The sequence below is a fragment of the Channa argus genome, chromosome 5, assembly GCF_033026475.1.
Source record: "Channa argus isolate prfri chromosome 5, Channa argus male v1.0, whole genome shotgun sequence".
Taxonomy (NCBI): domain Eukaryota; kingdom Metazoa; phylum Chordata; class Actinopteri; order Anabantiformes; family Channidae; genus Channa; species Channa argus.
The window spans coordinates 11,415,598-11,437,321 of NC_090201.1; the positions used below are offsets into that span (position 1 = coordinate 11,415,598).

The 21,724-nt window shown below is 38.0% G+C and overlaps 1 protein-coding gene across 3 annotated transcripts in view; it reads left to right on the forward strand.

The window, feature by feature from the left end:
- cpne5b (copine Vb) overlaps positions 1-21,724 on the forward strand; it is a 107,323-nt gene that overhangs the window by 79,463 nt on the left and 6,136 nt on the right. For all 3 annotated transcript variants that reach the window (XM_067505453.1, XM_067505455.1, XM_067505454.1), the window contains 10 exons: positions 2,188-2,229; positions 2,444-2,519; positions 3,786-3,839; positions 4,557-4,618; positions 10,473-10,519; positions 11,514-11,695; positions 11,957-12,084; positions 13,388-13,490; positions 18,751-18,808; positions 19,350-19,423. In XM_067505453.1, coding sequence (XP_067361554.1) covers positions 2,188-2,229; positions 2,444-2,519; positions 3,786-3,839; positions 4,557-4,618; positions 10,473-10,519; positions 11,514-11,695; positions 11,957-12,084; positions 13,388-13,490; positions 18,751-18,808; positions 19,350-19,423 — 826 coding nt within the window. The remainder of the gene's footprint in view (positions 1-2,187; positions 2,230-2,443; positions 2,520-3,785; positions 3,840-4,556; positions 4,619-10,472; positions 10,520-11,513; positions 11,696-11,956; positions 12,085-13,387; positions 13,491-18,750; positions 18,809-19,349; positions 19,424-21,724) is intronic.

Consider the following 21,724-nt stretch of genomic DNA (forward strand, 5'->3'; position numbering starts at 1 on the left):
CACCAAAGGCTATCTCTTTACTGTGTTTTAGTCCGATTTGTTGGTAATCCTTTAAAACATTTTGCAAACACACAGGCAAGGACAATATAAAAACCCACCACTTCCAATCTTGTTGACTGGGGACAGGGTGGCGCGGTGATTATACAGACTGTCCTTCAAATGTCAGGATCCCATTGAGTCCCTGGAGACAGTGAGCATCTACTGTATCCTACAAAAAATCCATGAACATTCAGTGCGAAAAGGAGCAGACTGCGTTCTGGCATAGAAAAGAAGAGGAGAGTCAAGTAATAGGAGAGGAGATAACAAGGAGACAGGAGAAATGAAGGACAAGAGAATAACAGATAACAAGCAGGAAAGGCAAGTACATTTTTGGTGTAAACAGAAGGCAAAAACATAAATCCAATGTCAAAGGCCCTGTTTCAGATGAGTAACACAATGAGAAGAGGATGAGGGAGTGTGGAGAGAAGAAGGGAAAAGAAAGTGCTTCCAAGTTGTGTAAAACATGTTCTTCACTGTGCTTTGTCTGTGTAGGTGCTATCGAAGATGTATTTAAATGCTAGTAATTCATTAAAAACATCAAAAGAATCAAGTCTTCCTCAATGACATGCTAGCCCAGGTGACTCAAACACAGTCTATGTTCATCCCTGGCAAAAGATCACAGACAGATCTGTGTAATTGGAGCTGAAGAATTGCTCAGTGTCAAATTCAGTCTCCTTTTTTCCTTCAATTATATGCACCTCTATTATGGAAGATGAGTCATGTTCATTAATAAGGATCCCTTGGAATAGTATCTAAAGATATCTGTGGCAGATTAGTTTTGGAGTGCATATTGTTCTGAGAGTTCACGAGGACACTTAAGGATCTGAGTGCCTGAGTCCTTCAATGGAGCTCAAGTTAGGATATGGAGATTTGAAATAAAATGATGGCAAATAATTTGAGCCAGCATGATGACAGCTTTCAGCATGATTTGAGCAATATGGCAAGCTCTAAAACCTCACCACTTACACCCACCATCGCACTACATTCTGTTCCTGCACACAGACTGGTCAGGGGACAAATAACTAACTCTTTACCTTTTCTTCCTTTCTCAGTTATTTCTTCCATCTCACTCTGTACCTACCCATTGCCCCTCATTTTCCATGCCAGATGAGTTGCATCACGTTTCAACCACCTAGGCGACATGCACATTTTCTCTAGCTCACAGCCTTGAAGATAACCTCAAACGAATAAAAACTGTCACCACAGAACGACAGGGGCCAGGTGGCAGGGAGGAAGTTGAGCTTATTTCAGGCATCTCTCAATTCCTAAGTGACAGGAAAGAGTCTCTGATGTGCTGCTAGCTTCTGTTTTCTCTGGATCTGGGCTGTTGAATGAAAGAGCCAAAAAAGTTTTTTTCCTTTCACTCTGCAGGGACTTTTTTTCTGCTGCACTCATGTCGTCAATGGCTCTTCTTTCTGATGTTCTTTTCTACGTTGGAAGTTAACGTGCTGCAAGTTGCAGTTTTTGGAGGGAGTGTTTTTTACAAGTTGACTATTTCTTTTCTGAAGCTGGCAAAGATCCCAGTTTTAGAACAAGGCGCTTACATATATTTTGGGATTCCCTTAGCACAGTCTGAAAGATCTTCACTATATTTCACAAGACATACAGGATGTTTTACAGCCAACAACAAAACTAGGATTATAATTTTGATTTTATTTAAGATTCATTCTACCCAATGAATCCTTCACTCAGTAAAACACTAAAACATCCACTGGTTATGCTCTGAACTGCATCTGATTACTTTCTAAGTGTGGAACAAATTCCTCGCAGGAAGCAGGAAACACTGTGCATGAAAAATTGCTGTTAAAAGAATTTGTAGCATTGATCTTGGTCACTATTTAGTTTCAGTAAACCCACACAATGCTGGCAGTAATGTGCAAGTAACTATGTGAACAATCCATCGATCCATCCATTATCTGTAATCGCTGGTTTGGGGAACTGAGCCTATCCCAGTTGTCATAGGGCAAAGGTGGGGTCAATAGTCTATCTTAGACTTTTTTTAATAACTCCAAAAGGCACCATTACATGGTAACTTCTTTATCCTGAACCCATGTTTAGGGACCTATCATGATAGGTTTTGGACCTTGAAGTAAGATACTTTGTCAAACTTCCTTAAAATCTAAACAGAGTGTGTGTTTTTTTCCTTAGAACAATCAAGGTGGAGGTGTATGATTGGGATAGGGATGGCAGGTGAGTGTGAATGCCAAATCACAACACTATTATCACTGAAGTGAATAATCTTTACTATGCAGTTTGACATATAGCTAAAGAACATTTATCTTCAACTGAAAGAAACACAAGTTTAAGGTTAAAGATTTTAAAATATACTCAGTCAAGGAACTCCAGCCTATTATTTGTCTTTTTCAGTCTCACTGGTTTTTCTCCTCTTTTTTACTTATACCAGCCATGACTTCATTGGGGATTTTACAACCAGCTACCGAGAGCTAGCTCGAGGGCAGAGCCAGTTCAATGTGTACGAGGTAAGTCATTTAAGTGTTTTCAGTGTGTCTGATGGCACATAAGATATGGAATCCCTGTACACGGAGTGTCTTGGATCCCATTTCTATAACAATTCCATTTCTGACATCAATTTTGTGCTTTTTCCCACCACTTTGCACATTTCTTTCTATGGGTCTCTCCTACTGCTGCAGCAAACACATGCATTTATTCAAGAGTTACAAAAAGTTATTTTCTACATTTCTAATCAATGATTCAAAAGGCCATTTGTGCATTTCTTTCTGGTTTCCCATAGCAGTTATACATCCAAATTAATATTTCTTCTGCCTATGTTCTTCCTTTCAAAATCCAGGATTTATTTTGCCCCTATAAATAACCTGGATGCTGGCATACATAGAAATTGAGCTATTAGCAGCAGGATGAAACAGAAGTAATAGCAGAACAATCTAGGGAATTAGAATAACCATCGCTATTTCTCATTGCTTCTCATGGGATCACTTACCGTCTCTCTTAATGGCACATAATACGGCTCTGTATGCAAATTGCAGACACAACTCATTTAAATGTACCATCTTATATTCCAAGGTTGACAGGCAAGCCCTGAAAATGACGTAATTGCATTGATATTTATCAGAATCACTATTTTGTATTTGCTTACAGTAACAAAAAAACACAAAATAAAAATTTAAGAGCTGAAAGCCAAAAAAATGATAAAGACGTCAATACCTTCATACCTGTGTGGGTTGTCAACCTTCAGCTGAAGGACAAATGCCTGTATTTTGGGCGTCTGACGCCTGCATGGCCTGCATTAATATTTTCCCGTGCCTACCCCAGACCACCAAACAATAAAATAAGTCACCAGTATAAAGAAGTATTACAAATTTCTCCCCCTTGAGCAACTACAACAACATTAAGGTACCATACACTCTAAATACACTCACCTGCCACCTTATTAGGTACACCTGTCCAATCTAATGCAATCCTAATAAAGTGACCACGGAGAGTACAGTGTTAGTATAACAGAAACGATCCAATAAATAAAACAGTGGCAGACGGTAATTCTACTATTACATTTAGTGCTTTGCATACATGTTTTTCCAATACCAACAATTTAAGTACTGTACGTACACAGTACCTCCACATGGTAGCATTTCTAGTACTGTATATACACAAAATTAATTATAATTATAATAATAATATAATAATTATAATTATATTTTTGCGTAAACCCCAAGATATTTGGACTAACACGTTCATTTTAGATGTTTACCTCGTGTTGTTATTTTCAGGTGATTAATTCTAAGAAGAAAATGAAGAAAAAGAAATATGTCAACTCTGGAACAGTGAGTATAGCTCCAGCAGCTAATCAGTACTGGCAAAGTGCCTCTCTTCTGCTCCACACCTACTTCTCTTCTGTTAAATGATTCCTCTTTTAGTCATTATCCAACTTTTGGCTCCTTGGAAGGAGATGCCAATCTGTATTTTCTATGTTCTTAAATAAAAATAGAAATACATTTCCTAATTAATTTTGTTATCACACACTTATTATTAAAGAAAAAAAAAACACAGCTTTGTTGACTAATAATCATAGATGTACAAAGATGCATCACCTGTACACAAATACACTGTTTAAAACTACTGTAGCCGATTTTACAAGACGTATATATCAGGATTTGTATCGGTTATAGAATTGATAAAGAAGACTGCAGCAGTAAATTACGTACTGTAAAGGGAACAAGATCTTAAAGGACATGGCGATTTAGTGGGCAACAGCATGGAACAATTGAGATTCCAATTTTCACACAAACTTACAGTTTGCAACAGTAACAGCAACTAACAGTGTAGGCATGTGCAGGTAATGCATACAAATGTGTCTCATCTTCTCATCAAACTTGTCCTCTGGCAGCGATTCAGTCACCAGAAAGCAGACAGCTTAAATCACTGTCCAGGGAGAGAGCTGAACTAAATTAACGTCTTTTTTTCTTTTTTTTTTGCATTCAGGAGAAAAACATCAATGCCTCTGTGTTTTATCACATTTCTTCCCTTGTCTTTGATTTCAGGTGACCCTGCTCTCGTTCTCAGTGGAGTCAGAGTTCACATTTTTAGATTACATCAAAGGAGGGTATGTGGAAACGAACATGAAATGGCTTCTTTATTTAAAAATGTAAATCAAGGTCTGTTATGTAATGAGTTCAACTTTCATGTGTAATCTAAAGAAAAAGAAATGGTTTGGTTAATAGGAGTGGTTTTAAGCTTAGGAAACATTATTGATTAGATTTTATGTTTCTATGCCAACCTCTGCAGGATGAGGTTGTCATTAAAGATTCATTGCTTTCCATGAATTGTCTGCAGTGTTCATTTCCTGGGATCTTGAAGATCAAGCTTGCACTGACTGAACCTGCACTAACAGATTTGTTGTCAAGCTTTGAATGAAAGAAACAAGCCGTAAACACAGACAATTAGCAACTATGGCAAATGTGCTCAAAAAATTGGAGAGGATTATACATGTATCTTGCACTTTTAGCTGCTCTGTGCTTTATTAACAGACCAGCTGGTACAGTAACTGACTGTATGACTGTCTTCTGTTGGGCAGGTAACCTACAGTGTGTTTATCACAAGTTGTATTGAAAACAGTTGTTTGATGTATTTGGACACCAAACTGAAAAGAGAAGTGAAACTGAACCAAACTTAAAGTAAAGATCTGGGCTGCCAGCTACTCCTTTCACATGTGCTTTAGGGGTTCTGATTAATTACTGCTAGCAGTTGGATTATCGTTTTCTAAAATAAGAATGAAATTGTAAAAAAAAAGATTTTTCTTTAAAGCATTAATGCCAAAAAACTATTCAAAGTCAACCTATAACTTTGTTGAACTGAAGTTCACACTATCAGTGCTGTCTGTAGTATTAAAGTGCTAAATATGTTTTAAATGAGCTGGCCACAGCTAAACTGTCTTCAGAGGGAACCAACCCTCAGGTTAGTTTTAGTGCTGAAGGTTGATATGAATATTTCTGAGGTGAAGCAGGCCTTTCAAGCAGGTTGAGCTGTGCTTTGATCTCCACTGTCCTATCACAGTGGTAGGCTGTCAGAGGTTTTATGGGCTGCAGCATGGCTGACAGGTGTGACAGATTTCACTGACAGGTCCTAACTATTAGCCTCACTTCAAAAATATCCTCATCAGCAGTGGTGAACGAGGTGTTCAGATCAACTTAAGTGAAAATTGGAATATTAATGTAGAAAATACTCTGTTACAGGTTTAGGTCCTACAATCAACATTTTACTTAAATAAAAACGGATGTAGCAAATGTTTATGCAGAAAGGCTCATTTTATATAAATGCATTCATCTAATTGGATTATGATTTTGAATGTATTATCATTTTAATCACTTCAATGTTAAAGCTGGTAATGATGGAGCAGATTTTTAAACCCTAATACACTGTTTATATCATCTATCTTGAATCTAATCTAAAAACTTTCTGTACTACTGGGTGATTTGTTACACTAGGGATGAATAATATCTAACTGTACTGAATATTTTATCATCAGAGTCCAAAAAGTAACTAGTAACTGTAATAAACAAATAAGTGTGATTTTATTGTGAAATTACATTTACATCTGTATTGTAGTATAAGGTCAAGAAGGAAAATGCTGAAAATGTAAATACTTTGGTATTGTAGTAATGCCTCAAAAAGATTGTCACCTTCCAAGCTCTCTACTGCTTGAAAGAAGAAGAAATGACACACATAAAATGTATTAGTAGTTAATGTTCATTTCTAATATATTTAATAGTGCATCTCTCATCTTGATGCACTGTGAACTTTAGCGGCTTTTACATCCCGTGACAACCACTGTAATCACGCCAGGACACAAATAATGTGGCTGTTCAAACAATTCAAAAGCATTTCACTTTAGTGTAGACTAAGGATAAATGTCATCATACTGTTATTTTTTCTCACTGTCAAGGTCTTCAGACTTGAGCAGTCTTGAGCCTCTTTAACACATGTACTGGAATCCTGAGATTCTCTAGTGTTTACCCAGAGGGTAAAGTAAGAATGCAGATGTCCAAATGAAACATTCCAAATATTACCTGGGGTTTATCTTGTGAGCTCGCTAGTACAAAGTCCACTATATTTGCATGAGCCTGTGCATGGACCATGCTGCTCTGTCTGAAACTATAAGTAGGATTTAAAGTATAGAATGGGTGTGCTGACAACATTTTTATCAGTCGACTACCACGGCCTCTTTGTTTTATTTTTGTTGATCCACGGCTCAATCAAAGCACACTTTTTCTATCATGATGTGCTGCCTGGACACACTGACCACTCACTCAAATTGTGAGATACTCAGACAATCTCCCGCTGTGTGTTACAGGTCTGAAACAACTCCAGTCAATTTCCAAAGCTGATTTCACATGTAAAAGAGGCCTCGGCCTGTTGTAGTTCAAGACTGAGGATTAAGAGGCATATATTTGCTTGCAATATAATTATAGGACAACCTCTCATTCATAACTGGTTAAATATTTAACAAAACTGCATTTTACTGTTTAAATTAAAATGAAGTAGAGCTGTAAAATAAAAAGCCAAAACTGGAAAGAGTGTTGCTTAGACAAACGGCAGAAAGATTATTTTCCCCAGTGATCAAATAACAACTGCTGTTGTAGTTGTGTTACAAGACTTGGGAAAAACACAGTGGGACAGAAAGAAAGAAAAGGATTAAAGTGAATTACCACCACAAGGATGAAAGTCTGCAAAATATGTTCAACCCAAAAAAGGGGGAGTGAAGAAGCAAACATACCTTCATAGGTTATATGTTCAGTTCTCAAGCCTGCCTTTTCATGCAGAGGTTGTAAAACATTCAAAAGTCTTCATGAATCAATAAAATCAAGGTTAATGAATGCTAAGGTGCACAAGGTCAGGCAGTGGGATAATCTCCATCTCTGCCCCAAACTGAAAGGTTAATGGGAATCTTTAACTACTTCATTTTATTATAATTCTTTGCCTTCCTCCCTGGTGCCTCCCATAGATAATGAGAGGTTGTCATTTGGGCCCCCGAAGGCCTCGTTTCATCGTCGTAAATTAGCAACAAGAGAGGAGATCTTCATCAGCAGGGAAAATTGGATTATGATTTGTTCTTAAGTGCTCCATCTGTCTAATTGCTTGCTACCAAGCTCAGTGTTTCAAAGGCATCTCAGCACCTCCTGCTACTTCTCATCATTGAGGTGAATTTCGCATTAAATGAAGGAGTAGTATCGCTTAATTTGTGTTTGACAACTGAGAGTCTGCAGTATGTGCCTTAATACAAATGGCAATGAGGATATTAAATATTGATCTCTTTGTAACTATATTATCATAAGGAATAATTGGTCGATTTTGAGTATACACTGTAACGAATTGCCTGTAGAATTTACAGTAATTACCTGGCAAAAAAGTTGGTACACTATACAACTGGATAAATATTACAGGGTTTTATTGTGTTTAAAATTACAGCAATATATTGTTTTCTTACACAAAAACAATTATTAATTCTAATCTAGTTCACAACTTCATCTTGTCAAAGAATCAGTGGCTTTCGGATTGTCCCTTCAGGGGTCGTCACAGCAGAACGTGTTCCGCGCCTTGATTTGAGATGTGTTTTTTATGCCAGATGCCTTTCCTGCCCCAACCTTGCCATTTTTATCCGGGATCGGGACTTGCACCAGGGCTGCCCTTGGTGGATAGCTGGGGCCACAACTAGTGGGGTGGGATTCGAACCCGCTGCCTTCTGTATCCCAACACAATGCTCTTCCACTGAACAACTAGGACCCCTTTTACAACCCATTTTTATTAAAATTCAATAGTTTTACATAGCTTTAAAAACCTGAGATGACAGGATATGACTTAACTCATTAAAGTCCACTTTTCTGAAGAGAAAACAGATGAAAAATCTGAAAATCACAAAATTACATAAAAATAATGACAAAACTGATCACAGCTATTCTATGTGAGAGCAAAATCCATGTGGTTATACAAGACAAACTAATCATTTGCCTTTAAAAAATGAAAATTGGACTGTCCAAACTGAAGCAGGAAGTAGCTCTGTAATACAGCGACTAATAAAATAGAAATGGGCTTCTTAACAGTTAAATCCATAATTTGAATTTCTTGTCACAAGATTTTATGAGATACTAACCAATAGTGATATAGATTTATCAACTCTGGTTGGATATTTCTCAACCAGCGCCAGCTTGGAAGGACAACAGCAGCATCAAACAATTCAGCAGTTGACCGAGTTTGCTGCTGCTATTGTTGATGTGGAGATGTTGGGAATTCTCACAAAATTACTTCTTTAAAACTGGTTTAAGTCTCCTCAATATCCTGATGAACACCCCCACCCATATATAAATTTTCAAACCCTATAGCAAAGTTAGAATAAGTCAATTTCAAGCCAATTCACTTTAAAATCTTTTACCTAGTTAAATCACCTAATAGCTCGGATTGGCCTGTGTTTCTGCAGAACTATCTGCAAAAGATCTGCCATGCCATTGTAATACAAGGAAGTATAAACAGAGCATTTGGGTGAATAACTGCTGACTTACCTTTTTTCCACCCAAAATAAATCACGGTAGAATTTGTGACTCCCTAAATGAGCAGAGTTTTTACTGTTTAATATCTCCATTTTAAAATAACTGTCACATAGTTATAAGTGGTTAAATTTTAAGGTTGGATTTAGATTGTTTCTTTAATGACTAAATTCAACTCAAAGTTTTTTCCTGTCTCCTCTCTTCCCTCTGAGATATGATACATCTCTCTTTTAAATATATGACAGAGCATAAAGCTGCACTTTAACATGCAGTGTGGACACAGGTCAGGAGCTGTGGAGTCACTGTCATGATAACTAAAGCAGGTAAAATGTGACAATAAACAATTAAGCTGCAACTGAAATAAAAATAATTTTCGACATACAGGTCTAAATCTGGGAATGTCTTCTCCTCAATCACTTCTGTCAACTAAATGCTCACATGCTGTATCTAGTTTTAGTGTAGCTAGTTTTAGCTTTAGACAGTAGCTAATAACACTAAATACACCAAAACTGTAGCTCAGTTGGTAAAGCAGTGATCCACTGACCACAATTTTCTAAAGTTGTTCGTCAAAGTGTCAAAGTGTCTCTGGGCAAGACACTGAACCCCCAACAGCCCATCCCCATTTCCAGCCATGCAGTGCTGGGAATGGGCCCAAGCTCGGTAGAAATTGTGAATAGTTGGGTCAGTAAGGTCTGGTCTAAAAACTGTGCCAAATGATATGATAATGTCACTAGCATGCTACTGCAAGGAATCAGTGCAATATTACTAACGTACGCATGTAGTTACCTTCTGGAAATGTCAATAATGTCTAAACTAGGTAGTATTACTTTGAAATGTTGCAAAGGTATGGAGTTATGTAGAAACAGCATTAGCGTAACTAATCTTCCCGATGCTGCCTCTGCCCTGTTACTGCTGGGCTCAGAACAGCTTAGTTAAAATAACCAAAGAAATTACTGTTACTCCTCTGCTTTGGACAGTAAATGCTCTTGTTCCTCGTTCAAATTCTATCGCCAAAATCAACAATATTAACCTGTGAAGTGCAACATCCACAGTTAAGATACAACTTACCTGTAATTGTACAATATTTTATTGTGCAAAAATCCTGTTAGCAACTCTAATTGTTTTTTTACCCATAATGCATTGCCATTTACAGTTAAACTTTGTAAAATGACAGAACAAGTTATTGTAAAATTGTACTGTAGAAATTACAGCAATTTGTTATAGTGTGATGTTTCTCAATTTTAGGCATCATTGTCTCATATTGTGTCATAGATTGGGTATGTGTGTGTGTGTCTGTGTGTGTGAGTGGCTCCCATACAAGAGCACTGGAATTTAATGAGGCCTGGCATGTTGTTATTGCTGGCTGGTCTCTTATGTTGTCTTTTTCCCCCTATGTCCTCCTTTCCATTCCCTTTATAGGACACAGATCAATTTCACTGTGGCCATCGATTTCACAGCATCTAATGGTGAGTGATACTAATGATAAAGTGTTTGTGTTTGGGGGGGACAAAAGTAGATAGTAGTGCGCTTCAACTGTGACATGTCCGATTCAGAATTATAGACAGACATACACAGAGGGTGTGAGAACTCACTGTACAGATTATCTACTATGGGAGGTAGACATATCTGGAATCTTCTTCCTCATAAAGAATCTGTTAGTAACTTTAAATATTTATTGGTTATTGGTGGCAGTTTAGATAGAATAGAAAGAAAACACATGGGGGAAATTTATCTGGGTGACAACAACTAACATGTATGAAAACAACATTTATTACAGCTGAATACAACATGCCAAAATATTTTGAACTATATCCGCAAGAAACAGCAGATTGTTTGTCCACAGTTTTTCTTTCTCGATCAAGAACTTCTCCAACTTTTACATTCATAAGTGAAATGTGTCTCAACAACAAAAAAAACAAAAACTTTTTTTGTTCTACTTCAAGCACTGCCCAGACTCCAGATGTAATGCTGTGTTTCTGCAATTGTTGTGGATGCAGCTTGGCACAGGCGGTGTGTCCCATTTCATGTGCAAAATTTAAAAGGAGCGGAAACCACAGCAGCTGTGCTGTTAATACTGAATTACTTCATTATGTGTTTTACAGGCGGGATTATTGTGAAGGTCACAGTCATTGACAAGCGCTTTCTAAATGCTCACTTAATTCATCACTTAGAGGTGTTGATTTCTCACTATGGCTTTCCTGTTGCTGTTTGTTAATGATTGGTCATAATTGTATTCCAAACATAGGAATTAAAAATTGTGCTTTATCATCTCTCAGGACTGAACGTGACAGCTCTACCAGTCAGGATTTATGCTGTCATCATTGGCTACAGCAAAAAACTGATTTTTTTTAACGTCATGTCATTGCTGATAATGTGCAAAATAATATGCTGTGCTGTAGACATCTTATCTTTATACTCCATACACCACAATGACTTCATGATTGATTTATTGGTCAACAGGTAACCCCTCTCAGTCTACTTCGCTGCACTACATGAACCCGTACCAGCTGAATGCCTACGCCATGGCCCTGAAGGCGGTCGGGGAGATAATTCAGGATTATGACAGTGACAAGATGTTCCCTGCTCTGGGCTTTGGAGCCAAACTTCCTCCTGATGGACGGGTGTCACATGAGTTTCCACTGGTGAAGTCAAACTCACCTCATTTCACTTCTTTTTAATCTGTAGAGGTTTTTAATAGAAACCATTATACCCTGTTTTTAGTTGCCGTTTGTTAGAACTTCTGTATTTTGTGCATGGCCTAGTACTAGGAAATAAGCTAATGACTTTTAATAGTTTCAGTTTATTATGGAGCTCTTGGTTTTTTTCAGTGTTTATTGAATGTATTCAACAAGACCATGAAAAATATTTTTTTTGACCCATTAAACCTATTTTCTCCCTTCCAGAATGGTAACATGGAAAATCCTTACTGCAATGGTATTGAGGGCATCTTGGAGGCATACCACCAGAGTCTAAAGACAGTTCAACTTTATGGGCCGACTAACTTTGCCCCTGTGGTGAACCATGTGGCCAGGTGAGAGAACAATGCACGATACTGAGTGAGATCAACTTTTTCACTCCTACTAAAGGAAGCAGGTCATTGAATCTGGGTATTTGTTTAATGCAACCATGTGACCTAAAAATCCACTTCTTCTTCCTATTTGTCAAGCTTAATAGTGCCAAGTGCATAATACGGAAACAGCAGGAGTCTTAAAATTCAGATTTTTACATGCAAATTTAAGATACAACTTTTCGATTCCATATTTATGATCCTCTTAGCTCAGTATCAGTCATTTTTGTTCCATCCCTTGTGGCAACGTTTCCTACTTGTGATTCCTTCATTATAATTTATACATTATTCATACTTCTATTTAAATACAAAAAAATGCTATGATAAAAACAGTGAAACCCACTCATATTTCCTCACAAATGTTTTTAACAGTATTTATACACAGAGAGAATGAGCTATTGTTTCAAAAGGAGTGTCATTTTCAAAAGATCTGCAAATGATAAATTGTTGATATCTTTTTATCATCAATTCAGAAAAAAAGAGTTTTTTGTGTCTTTGCAGTGTTTATAAGCACATTGTGATTATCACTCATCATCAACTATCAAAGATTAAGAAACATTGATATTAACATTTTTAACTGCATTTTTCTGACTTTGTGCATCCTTTTAGACACACTAAATTGGACATGACATGCTCTAAGATTAATTTAGATCAGCTGAGAGCTATCACAACATTGGTGGGTGTAGCTGATGGAATTGATCAGAAATGGGTAACAATGGTAACAAACATTATACTGACATATCACATATCACTGACATATGACAGTTAGCAACACATAAAATTAATGCAATCCCTGGCGTGACCTGAGATAATTCTTGCGCCCCTGAGACCCACCTCCACCTCTCACTGCCACCACTCTGCATCTGATTACACCAGTCCTCTGTTGTATTTAAAAATCTAATTTTGCCACGTGTTAAACTATGACAGCTCTTAGAATACACAAACAGTTTTTGTGTTTTGCATTTGAATAGGTAAACTATCAAGACATTTATGGAGGGGGCTAGTCTGTGAATTCAACACCAGCATTGTTTTAAAATGGATTGTTGAGGCTGAATAATCAGTGTGTACTCATGAAGCATTTTAATGCATGTTATCTGAGTTGTATGTAAGGTAATGGCATCTATACACCATCTTCTACAACAATGTTTAGACAAATCCATCAATACATGCCTAAGTCAGATTTGTTTTCATATTAAAGGGATTAAACAACACCTTCTTAATTTCTCAACTTTTCTCATGTTTTTTTGTTTTTTTTATGTGTATGCAGGTATGCAGCGGCAGTGCAGGATGGCTCCCAGTACTTTGTGCTCCTCATCATCACAGATGGTGTCATTTCCGACATGGCCCAGACCAAAGAGGCCATTGTAAATGTAAGAACGCTTTCCTGCAGTAAGCAGGACGGGCTAAATTATGAAGACAATAGAAGGATTTGGGGTGGATGATCTCGCTAGGGGATCACAGGCTTTTCACTCAAAATCACAATGCATAATCTAGATAGTGATTTTTCTCCTCATTTTTGAAATACACGCTGGTACAGTGAGACTATAGGAATAGGTGGTTAATTTAACATATCACAAAGTTATGAAACAACAGGGAAGCCGCCATCCTTTGAGGATTAACCTTAAATTTGCAAAGCTACTTACTTACTTAGCAAAGATACTTAGCTGTAAGTATCAGAAATGATAAATTATAAAATTGATGTAGTATGTCGATCAGTCAAACAACTATCAACAAATTAATTACTCACTTGATCTCTTTCAAGAACCTTACTGGGTCTCCAGCATACTCGCTCAAAAAATGTTCAGCCTGGTTGTCACTCCACTTTATAAACAACAGAAAACGTGTTGGTATCAGTTGTTCTACAATCTCCAGAGCAAGGGGACTGGCATATTGCATTCACAAAACTGATATTTTTCTGCTACAAATACCTGTTTCTAAACTGTGGTGTAGTGTACTCTCAGGATCAATTTAAACACAAATGATTTACCTGACAACTGCACCACTGTTGCTCAAGGCACAGATAATGCCCTTTTTAATTTGTGGATCAAACCTCTGTCTTAAAACAAGTACAAATGTTTTCCCTTCTGACCCAACAATAAGACAATAAAATTAAATAAATGTTGGCACCTCTGTAAATAAAAACACATTATTGTGAGTTATTAGTAAGGACTGTCCATTAAACTTTTCCTAACTCCTCTTTTCTTATAATTTTAAATAGCAAGTGACTGGCTTCCTGCCGTTTCCTCTTCCTTGGTGTCTCCCCTTCGTCTCCCCCTTGTCCTCAGCGTGCCACAGGCACAGAACACCCAGCAGACTGGATTTAAAGGGAATTTGCGACTGTTAGTCGAAACATTAGAACAGCCACACCTTCCTTTTAAGATCTTGCCTGCTGCTCTATCTCACTGACCTCACTCTAAACGTCTATTGCCACTTGCAACGCTTTTTCTTTAACTCTTTATGGATCCAGGGTGAGCGAGGACACACTGCTGAGCTTATATAAGTCTTTCCTCATACTCATCCATGTTGGAAAGTATTTGCAATAAAAAGTGAGAAGCTGCTTGAATGTGAACAAGTCTGTTTGAACATCTGGAGTAGGTGTACATTTGTTCATGCAGGTGTTATTTGTGTGTTTTGAACAATCTGGATGTGTCTGTCTGGCATGTTTTCAGTAAGATAGATCTATGTGGTGCAACAGCAAGTTCTAAGTCACAATAAAATCTGCTATATTACACAAATCCACCTGTCAGTCACTCAGCACCACCCTCCTCTTCTCACAGCCGTGGTCCCTCTGCTGCGTCGTTCTCTCTGTGCAGCTACTGTATGAGCCTCCCCGCTCAAACTACAAAGACTTCCTCTGTCTCCCTCCATCTCTTCTCTTCTTAAAGACCTAGATCTCTTTGTCTTCATCTTTTCTCTCCATACTTCTGTCACCACTCAGTTTGTAACAAAATCCTCTGCTGCCTTTGATGTGTTTGCTTCTTTCTCATCTTAGACTTGTTACCTATCACTGTGTTGTGCTTCATCTTTTTATCAGTGCCAGCAACCACCAAAAGTGCTTCACAGCAATTCTACCTCCTTTCACTTTATAGTGGATGCAGGGCTTTGTGGGTAATGGGATACCTAGTGATGGGAAACCAAGTTCACGGTGTGGTGAAAAGTGTAGAACAAACTTAAAAGAAAAAAAAATATATGTAAAAATGTGTGCCATTCATGAATTGGTCACTTTATTTTACAGACCTGGTTTGGGTTGTTATAGGGCTGATTCCAGTAACAGGATTAGCAACTGCAGAGATTTCCATACAGTATATACAGCAAAATAACCAGTATAGGTCACACAGTCCAATGTTTTAGATCAACTATAACTATAGTATATAAACTAACTCAAAGATGATTGTTAAAGGATGCAAACATCAGTGGTACTGTAGTAGTTTTTACACCACTGTCATTGTTTAATAGTCTTCCACACCCTATTAAAAAGTTATTGTACGATAATTTTTTGCTGCACAAGGACCCTGTCCCCTTTTCATTTTCACAAAGCACAAATGCAGTATACAGGAATAGCAGAGGCTGATCTACCTTCACAATTTCACCCTAAAAAAGCCAATAATAATTTTCAGGCAAAAGCAGCTTCTTATTTGTAACCAGACTGTTAATTAGTCAGTCTGAAAGAGAACAGTTGAGGGCAGGTGTTATTGTCTGTAAGTGGCTACCTCATTAGTCCAACATTAGCTTTAATAACTGGCTGGAAAAGGCATCTTTGACAATGTTTTTAAAAATGAATGTTGTCAAACCTACTGTATACTGTGCAAAAATATAGAATGCTAACTTTTCATGCTAATAACCTGGAAACCCATTAAGTTTCTTTTACATAAGTCATGTAAAAGAAATGTACATAAAGAAACATCTTGCACTTAAATTGCATTGTAAAGCTAATATGTCTACTTCCAGAGTTCTTTATCTGGTCTAGCCTTTGTTTCCAGACATCAACTTCCAATGGGTTTCTTTTGATTTTTAAAAGTATTGTATTAAGTATTGAAAACCTTAAATTGATGTAAATTGACTTGAACAGATTTTAACTGCCACTGTTACACCTCAAATCAACCTTTTATCCGTTTAATTGAAAATCTATTAACAATAGAATAACACACGCCTGGCCGCTGAAGAGCTGAGGTATCAATTGTCCAAATATTTTGAGCTCATAAAGCCAAATAAAGACACCAATTAATTCCTGAGACATTTGCTCCGTCAACTAAACTCTTGCTACAGAACACCCTACAGAAGTCCCACTGTCACTGTTCACACAACTAAGACAATCAACGTGTGCAGAATAGAGGACTGGATATGAATGTTGCTCTCCAATTTAGTAACTTGATATGCTTCTCTTATATATTTACTTAAAACATAATGTCTACAGTAGCTGGTATGTCCTCATCTGTTTCCTTCAGTTTTTGTCAGATGCCCCTGCGTGTAACGCACAGCCACCTCTACAAACACATCCATAAAAATTCTCACGTGTGCAGGGAGGCAGCAGAACACAAGAACACACACTCATCAAAACATGCACATGCATGACATTGAGATTAAGCTGCACATCCAGAGAAAACTGTGGGAATGATGAGTATTGATTGAAGCTTTGTTGTCTCAGAGTGTATCTCAGCTGACAGGAGGGTGCCAAAAGTGGGCCATGGTGGATTGCCAGGTTATTTCTGGTAGCATTCAATGGTCTGATGTGTCTATGTATAAGGTTACGCACACACACACACACACACACACACACACGAACAAGTATGTCTGCAAGTGTGAATGTTTGTGTGTTGTGTGTGCATGTGTGTGGGAGGACAGGCAGTGGCAGGCGCTGTGTTGAACACTGATAATCGCATTGATGTGCCGTGGCTGAGGCGCTGTCGCCAGAAACTGTTCTCATCCCCGTGGCAATAAGAGGTTGCCTGATTTGCCACAGTACATTTGTTCTGTGCCAGAGATAAAACTGCACTTGTTCTGACTGCATTGCGAAACTCATTATGTACTGTATACTGTAGGAGCAGCTTTTAGTTTCAGCATTTACATTGCAATACATCTGAAAGTTACATAGACAGACAGTAACATGGACTGTAAGAAGACAGTGTAGTCACTGTCCATCAAGTGGAATTGAAGGGAATGCCTTTAGTGGTGCATTGTACCATGCAGGCTAATAATGTAGTGTAATAATCAAATTTCGGTGTGCAAAAATTGACAATGATTATGATTTGGTTGTATTACAAGTTTATAACGGCTTAAATGGAAAATGCTTGCCTTAAAGCAACTTACAGGTCATGTTTTCACTTACCCTGTTAGATATCAAAAACAAAACTACCACTTTAGCATGCAGATCTGTACACGTAACTAAGTATTAGACTCTTAGTCTTGTTAATTGAAATCATTATTTTGGATAACAGAGGAAGACCAAGTCCTCACAATGTAATTCAATCAAAAGTCAATATATGAAACTATCTCGCAGCCCAGCCCTTGATCAACATCTTGGTATGTTTTGCTGTTTCTATAGATTGTTTCCCCTACAGTTTTTGTCTTTTTTTAGAGACAGTGACCATCTACGGGACAGAGACTGACAGCAGTGTCATCTGACCTGAGGTGTAGTCAGGAGTGGCTGGGTGGGTGGCCGAGGATGGTCGCTGTACTGACTGATTTTGGCACCTCCTCCCTCACCCACCTCTCCTTGCTCACAAATGCTGCTATTAGCCTTCTACTATATAAGACCCTATTAAAGTGTTCCAGTATGTGTGGACAATAATACTGACAACAAATGGTTCTGAGTTAACATTTTGTCAGTCCAGGTTGGGAATTCTTTGGCTAAACTTGAACATATCTTTGTTTGAAATTAGTTCATAGAAGGACCTTATTTATGTTGGATTATGTTTACGGTTATGTTTTTTTTAATCTGTCAGTCATCAATCTATCAACAGCAACTGACCTTCAGCGTAATGAAACAGTGAGCATAATGCTCATCTTCCTGGCCGGATAACCTGCATTTAGCATCAAAACTCTGAGTGTTTTAACATACACGTATATGTAAACGAAGAACCTGGTTAACAAAAATTGGGGTAGGAGATAAGAGAAACCAGACTTTCACCTGGAGAACACCGATTTTTATATGGTCTTTTACAAGTGTGCTTGAGCATTACAGAAGACTGCACACAGAGTGAGTAGAGGAGTAGAAAGGCTCTCATCCTAACACAAAAGCAGGGAGGCATGTCTACAACTGAAAATTAGATGCATGAACATAAAACACAGAACCAGAAAAGCTTAAAGCTTGTAGCATTTCACTCTCCTCCCCTCTATCTCTGACTTTCTGTCTCTTACTCACTCTTTTCTCTTTCTGGAGGCCCTTTCTTGCCTTAAGGTCATCAAGGTAGTTAAAGGATGGTGTAAAACAATTGTGTGCTTGTAATCTATGTGGGTGAGCTTGTAATCTCCGTAATATCTTATATGCACCAGTAAGATGACAAGGATGTGCTTCTCTGTTTTTGCTGAATAAAACACGTGTACATATGCCACTTGACAGGGACTGGTTTGTTACGGAAAAAATAAACTTTTTCCACTTTCTCTCTTTTTTGTTTTTTGGTTGGTCTGCAGGGTGCCAAGCTTCCCATGTCCATCATCATAGTTGGAGTGGGTCAGGCTGAGTTTGACGGTACACATTTCTGTTACTGTTACATGGTTTTTAAATTTATTCTATGCTAATTTGTATTGATCTAGAATTATTAATAGAATAAAACAGTTACATTTATGCAACACAGTTTATTATTTCTCAACCAGTCAAACGTCTCTGCTGCTAATTCTGAGAAATACCCAATTACAATAAAAACTCATTTGAGTCACTCAGGGAATGTGTAGGTGGATGCTGGAATAATTGTTGAAGAAATTGCTGAGGTTAATTGCTAGGTTTGTTGTGTTTAGTACAGATTGTTCTAAATTGCACAAAGACAATAACAAAGGGTTTATTAGTTGATTAGACATGCAGGAAAGACAGACTGCATGTTTTCAGCTCAGCTAACTCTATAGCACTTGTATTATATGATAACACATTCTTTACATTTGTGGTATATTAACCTCTGTTCTTGTGCTAAAGCAGCTCATGTTGTATGTTTCTCATTCTTGTATGTCTGTGTGTCTGTGTGTGTGTGTGTGTGTGTGTGTGTGTGTGTGTGTGTGTGTGAACTTGTGTCTTCCAGCAATGGTGGAGCTGGATGGTGATGACATCAGAATCTCTTCCCGAGGGAAACTTGCAGAGAGAGACATTGTTCAGGTGACTGCCCTTTACAGCACGAAAGAAATTTTGACTTTATTATTTACTGCAGATGCCGAGACCAAGAACAACTCCTAGTTCACAATATTTTAAGAAATAAATCAGACATTACAACTACAGTCTTCTTCTTTTCCTTTCAGCTGCTCCCTTTCAGGGGTCGCCACAGCAAATCATGTTCCTTCATTTAACTCTATCCTTTGCATTCTCTTCTCTCACACCAACTAACTTCATGTCCTCTGTCACTACATACATAAATCTCCACTTTGGTCTTCCTCTAGATCTTCTGCCTGGCCGCTCCAACCTCAACATCCTTCTACCAATATATTCACAGTCTCCCCTCTGAACATGTCCAACTTTATCTCCAACACATCTAACATGAGCTGTCCCTCTGATGTACTCATTCCTGATCCTGTCCATTCTTCTCACTCCCAAAGAGAACCTCAACATCTTAATCTCTGCTACCTCCAGCTCTGCCTCCTGTCTTTTCTTCAGTGCCACTGTCTCTAAGCAGAACAACATCGCTGGTCTCACCACTGTCTTGAACAATTTTCCTGTCATTCCGGCTGATGCTGATATTGTTGCACAACACAACAGACATTTTTCTTCACACTGCTTGGACTCGCCTTTTCACCTCTTTTCCACACTCTCCGTTGCTCTGACCTGTTGACCCTAAGTATACTGACATCAAATGTTGATCGAGTTTGGGTTTACACAATATTTAATGTTTCATGATATGAATTTATCACCCCAATTCCAAAGAAGTTGGGACGATGTGTGAAACATAAATAAAAACAGAATGCAATGATTTGTAAATTTCACCAACACATATTTTATTCACAATAGAACATAAACAACATATCAGATGTCGAACTGAGACTGAGAAACTGAGAAATGTCACCATTTTGATGAAAAATATTAGCTCATTTGGAATCTAATGGCAGCAACACATCACAAAAAAGTTGGAACAGTGGCAACAAAAGGCTGGAAAAGTAATTGCCACAAATATGTAGCATCCCCTCTTCTTTTAACAACTGTCTATAAACATCTGGGAAGTGAGGAGACCAATTGCTGTAGTTTAGGAGATGAATGTTGTCCCATTCTTGTCGGATGCAGGATTCTAGCCGATCAACAGTCCTGGGCCTTTGTTTCCTACTATTTAGTTTTATGATGCAATGTTTTCTATTGGTTAAGCGTCTGGCCTGCAGGCAGGCCACTTCAGCATCCGTACTCTTCTCCTGTAAAGCCATGCAGTTGTGATGAATGCAGTATGTGGTTTAGCATGGTCTTCCATGAAAGAGACATTGTCTGGATGGGAGCATATGTTGCTCTAAAACCTCTATGTACTTTTTAGTATTAATGGTGGCTTTGAAGATGTGTAAGCTGCTCACGCCATAGGCACTAATGCACCCCTATACCATCAGAGATGCAGGCTTTGAACTGTCCACTGATAACAAGATGGATGGTCCCTCTCCTCTTCAGTCAGCAGAGCACGACATCCGAAAACAATTTCAAACGTTGATTTATCTGACCACATAACAGTTTTTTATCTTGCCTCAGACCATTTTAAAGGAGCTTTGGTTCAGAGAACACGGTGGCGTTTTTGGTTCTTTGGACATAGGGCTTCTTCTTTGCATGATGCAGGTTTAATTTACATTTGTGCATAACACGGTTAACTGCGTTCATAGACAGTGATTTCTGGAAGTGTTCCTGAGCCCATGCAGTGATGTCCAGTAGAGAATTATGCTTGTTCTAATGCAGTGCCGCTTGAGGGCCAGAAGATCACATGCATCCAGTTTTGACCTTCAGCCTTGTCCCTTTCACACAGAGAGTTCTCCTGATTTTCTCAGTATTTTGATGATATTATATACTTTAGATGGTGGGATCTTCACAATTTTAGGAAAATTTTTCAGAAATTGATCCACAATTTTTAGATGCAGTTTGTCACAGATTGGTGAACCTCTGCCCACCTTTCCATTCGAGAGGCTCTGACAGGTTGCTGACCTGTTGCCAATTAACCTCATTAGTTGTCAAATGCTCCTCCATTTGTTTTTTTGGTAACTACTTTTCCAGCCTTTTGCAACCCTTGTTCCAACTTTTTTTAGACCAGTTGCTGCCCTGAAATTCAAAATGAGCTAATATTTTTAATGAAATGGTAAAATGTCTTAGTTCCAACATATGATATATTGTTTATGTTCTATTGTGAATACAATGTAGGTGGATGAGATTTGGAAATCTTTGCATTCTGTTTCTGTTTTACATTTTAAACAACGCGCCAACCTCTTTGGAATTGGGGTTGTAGAT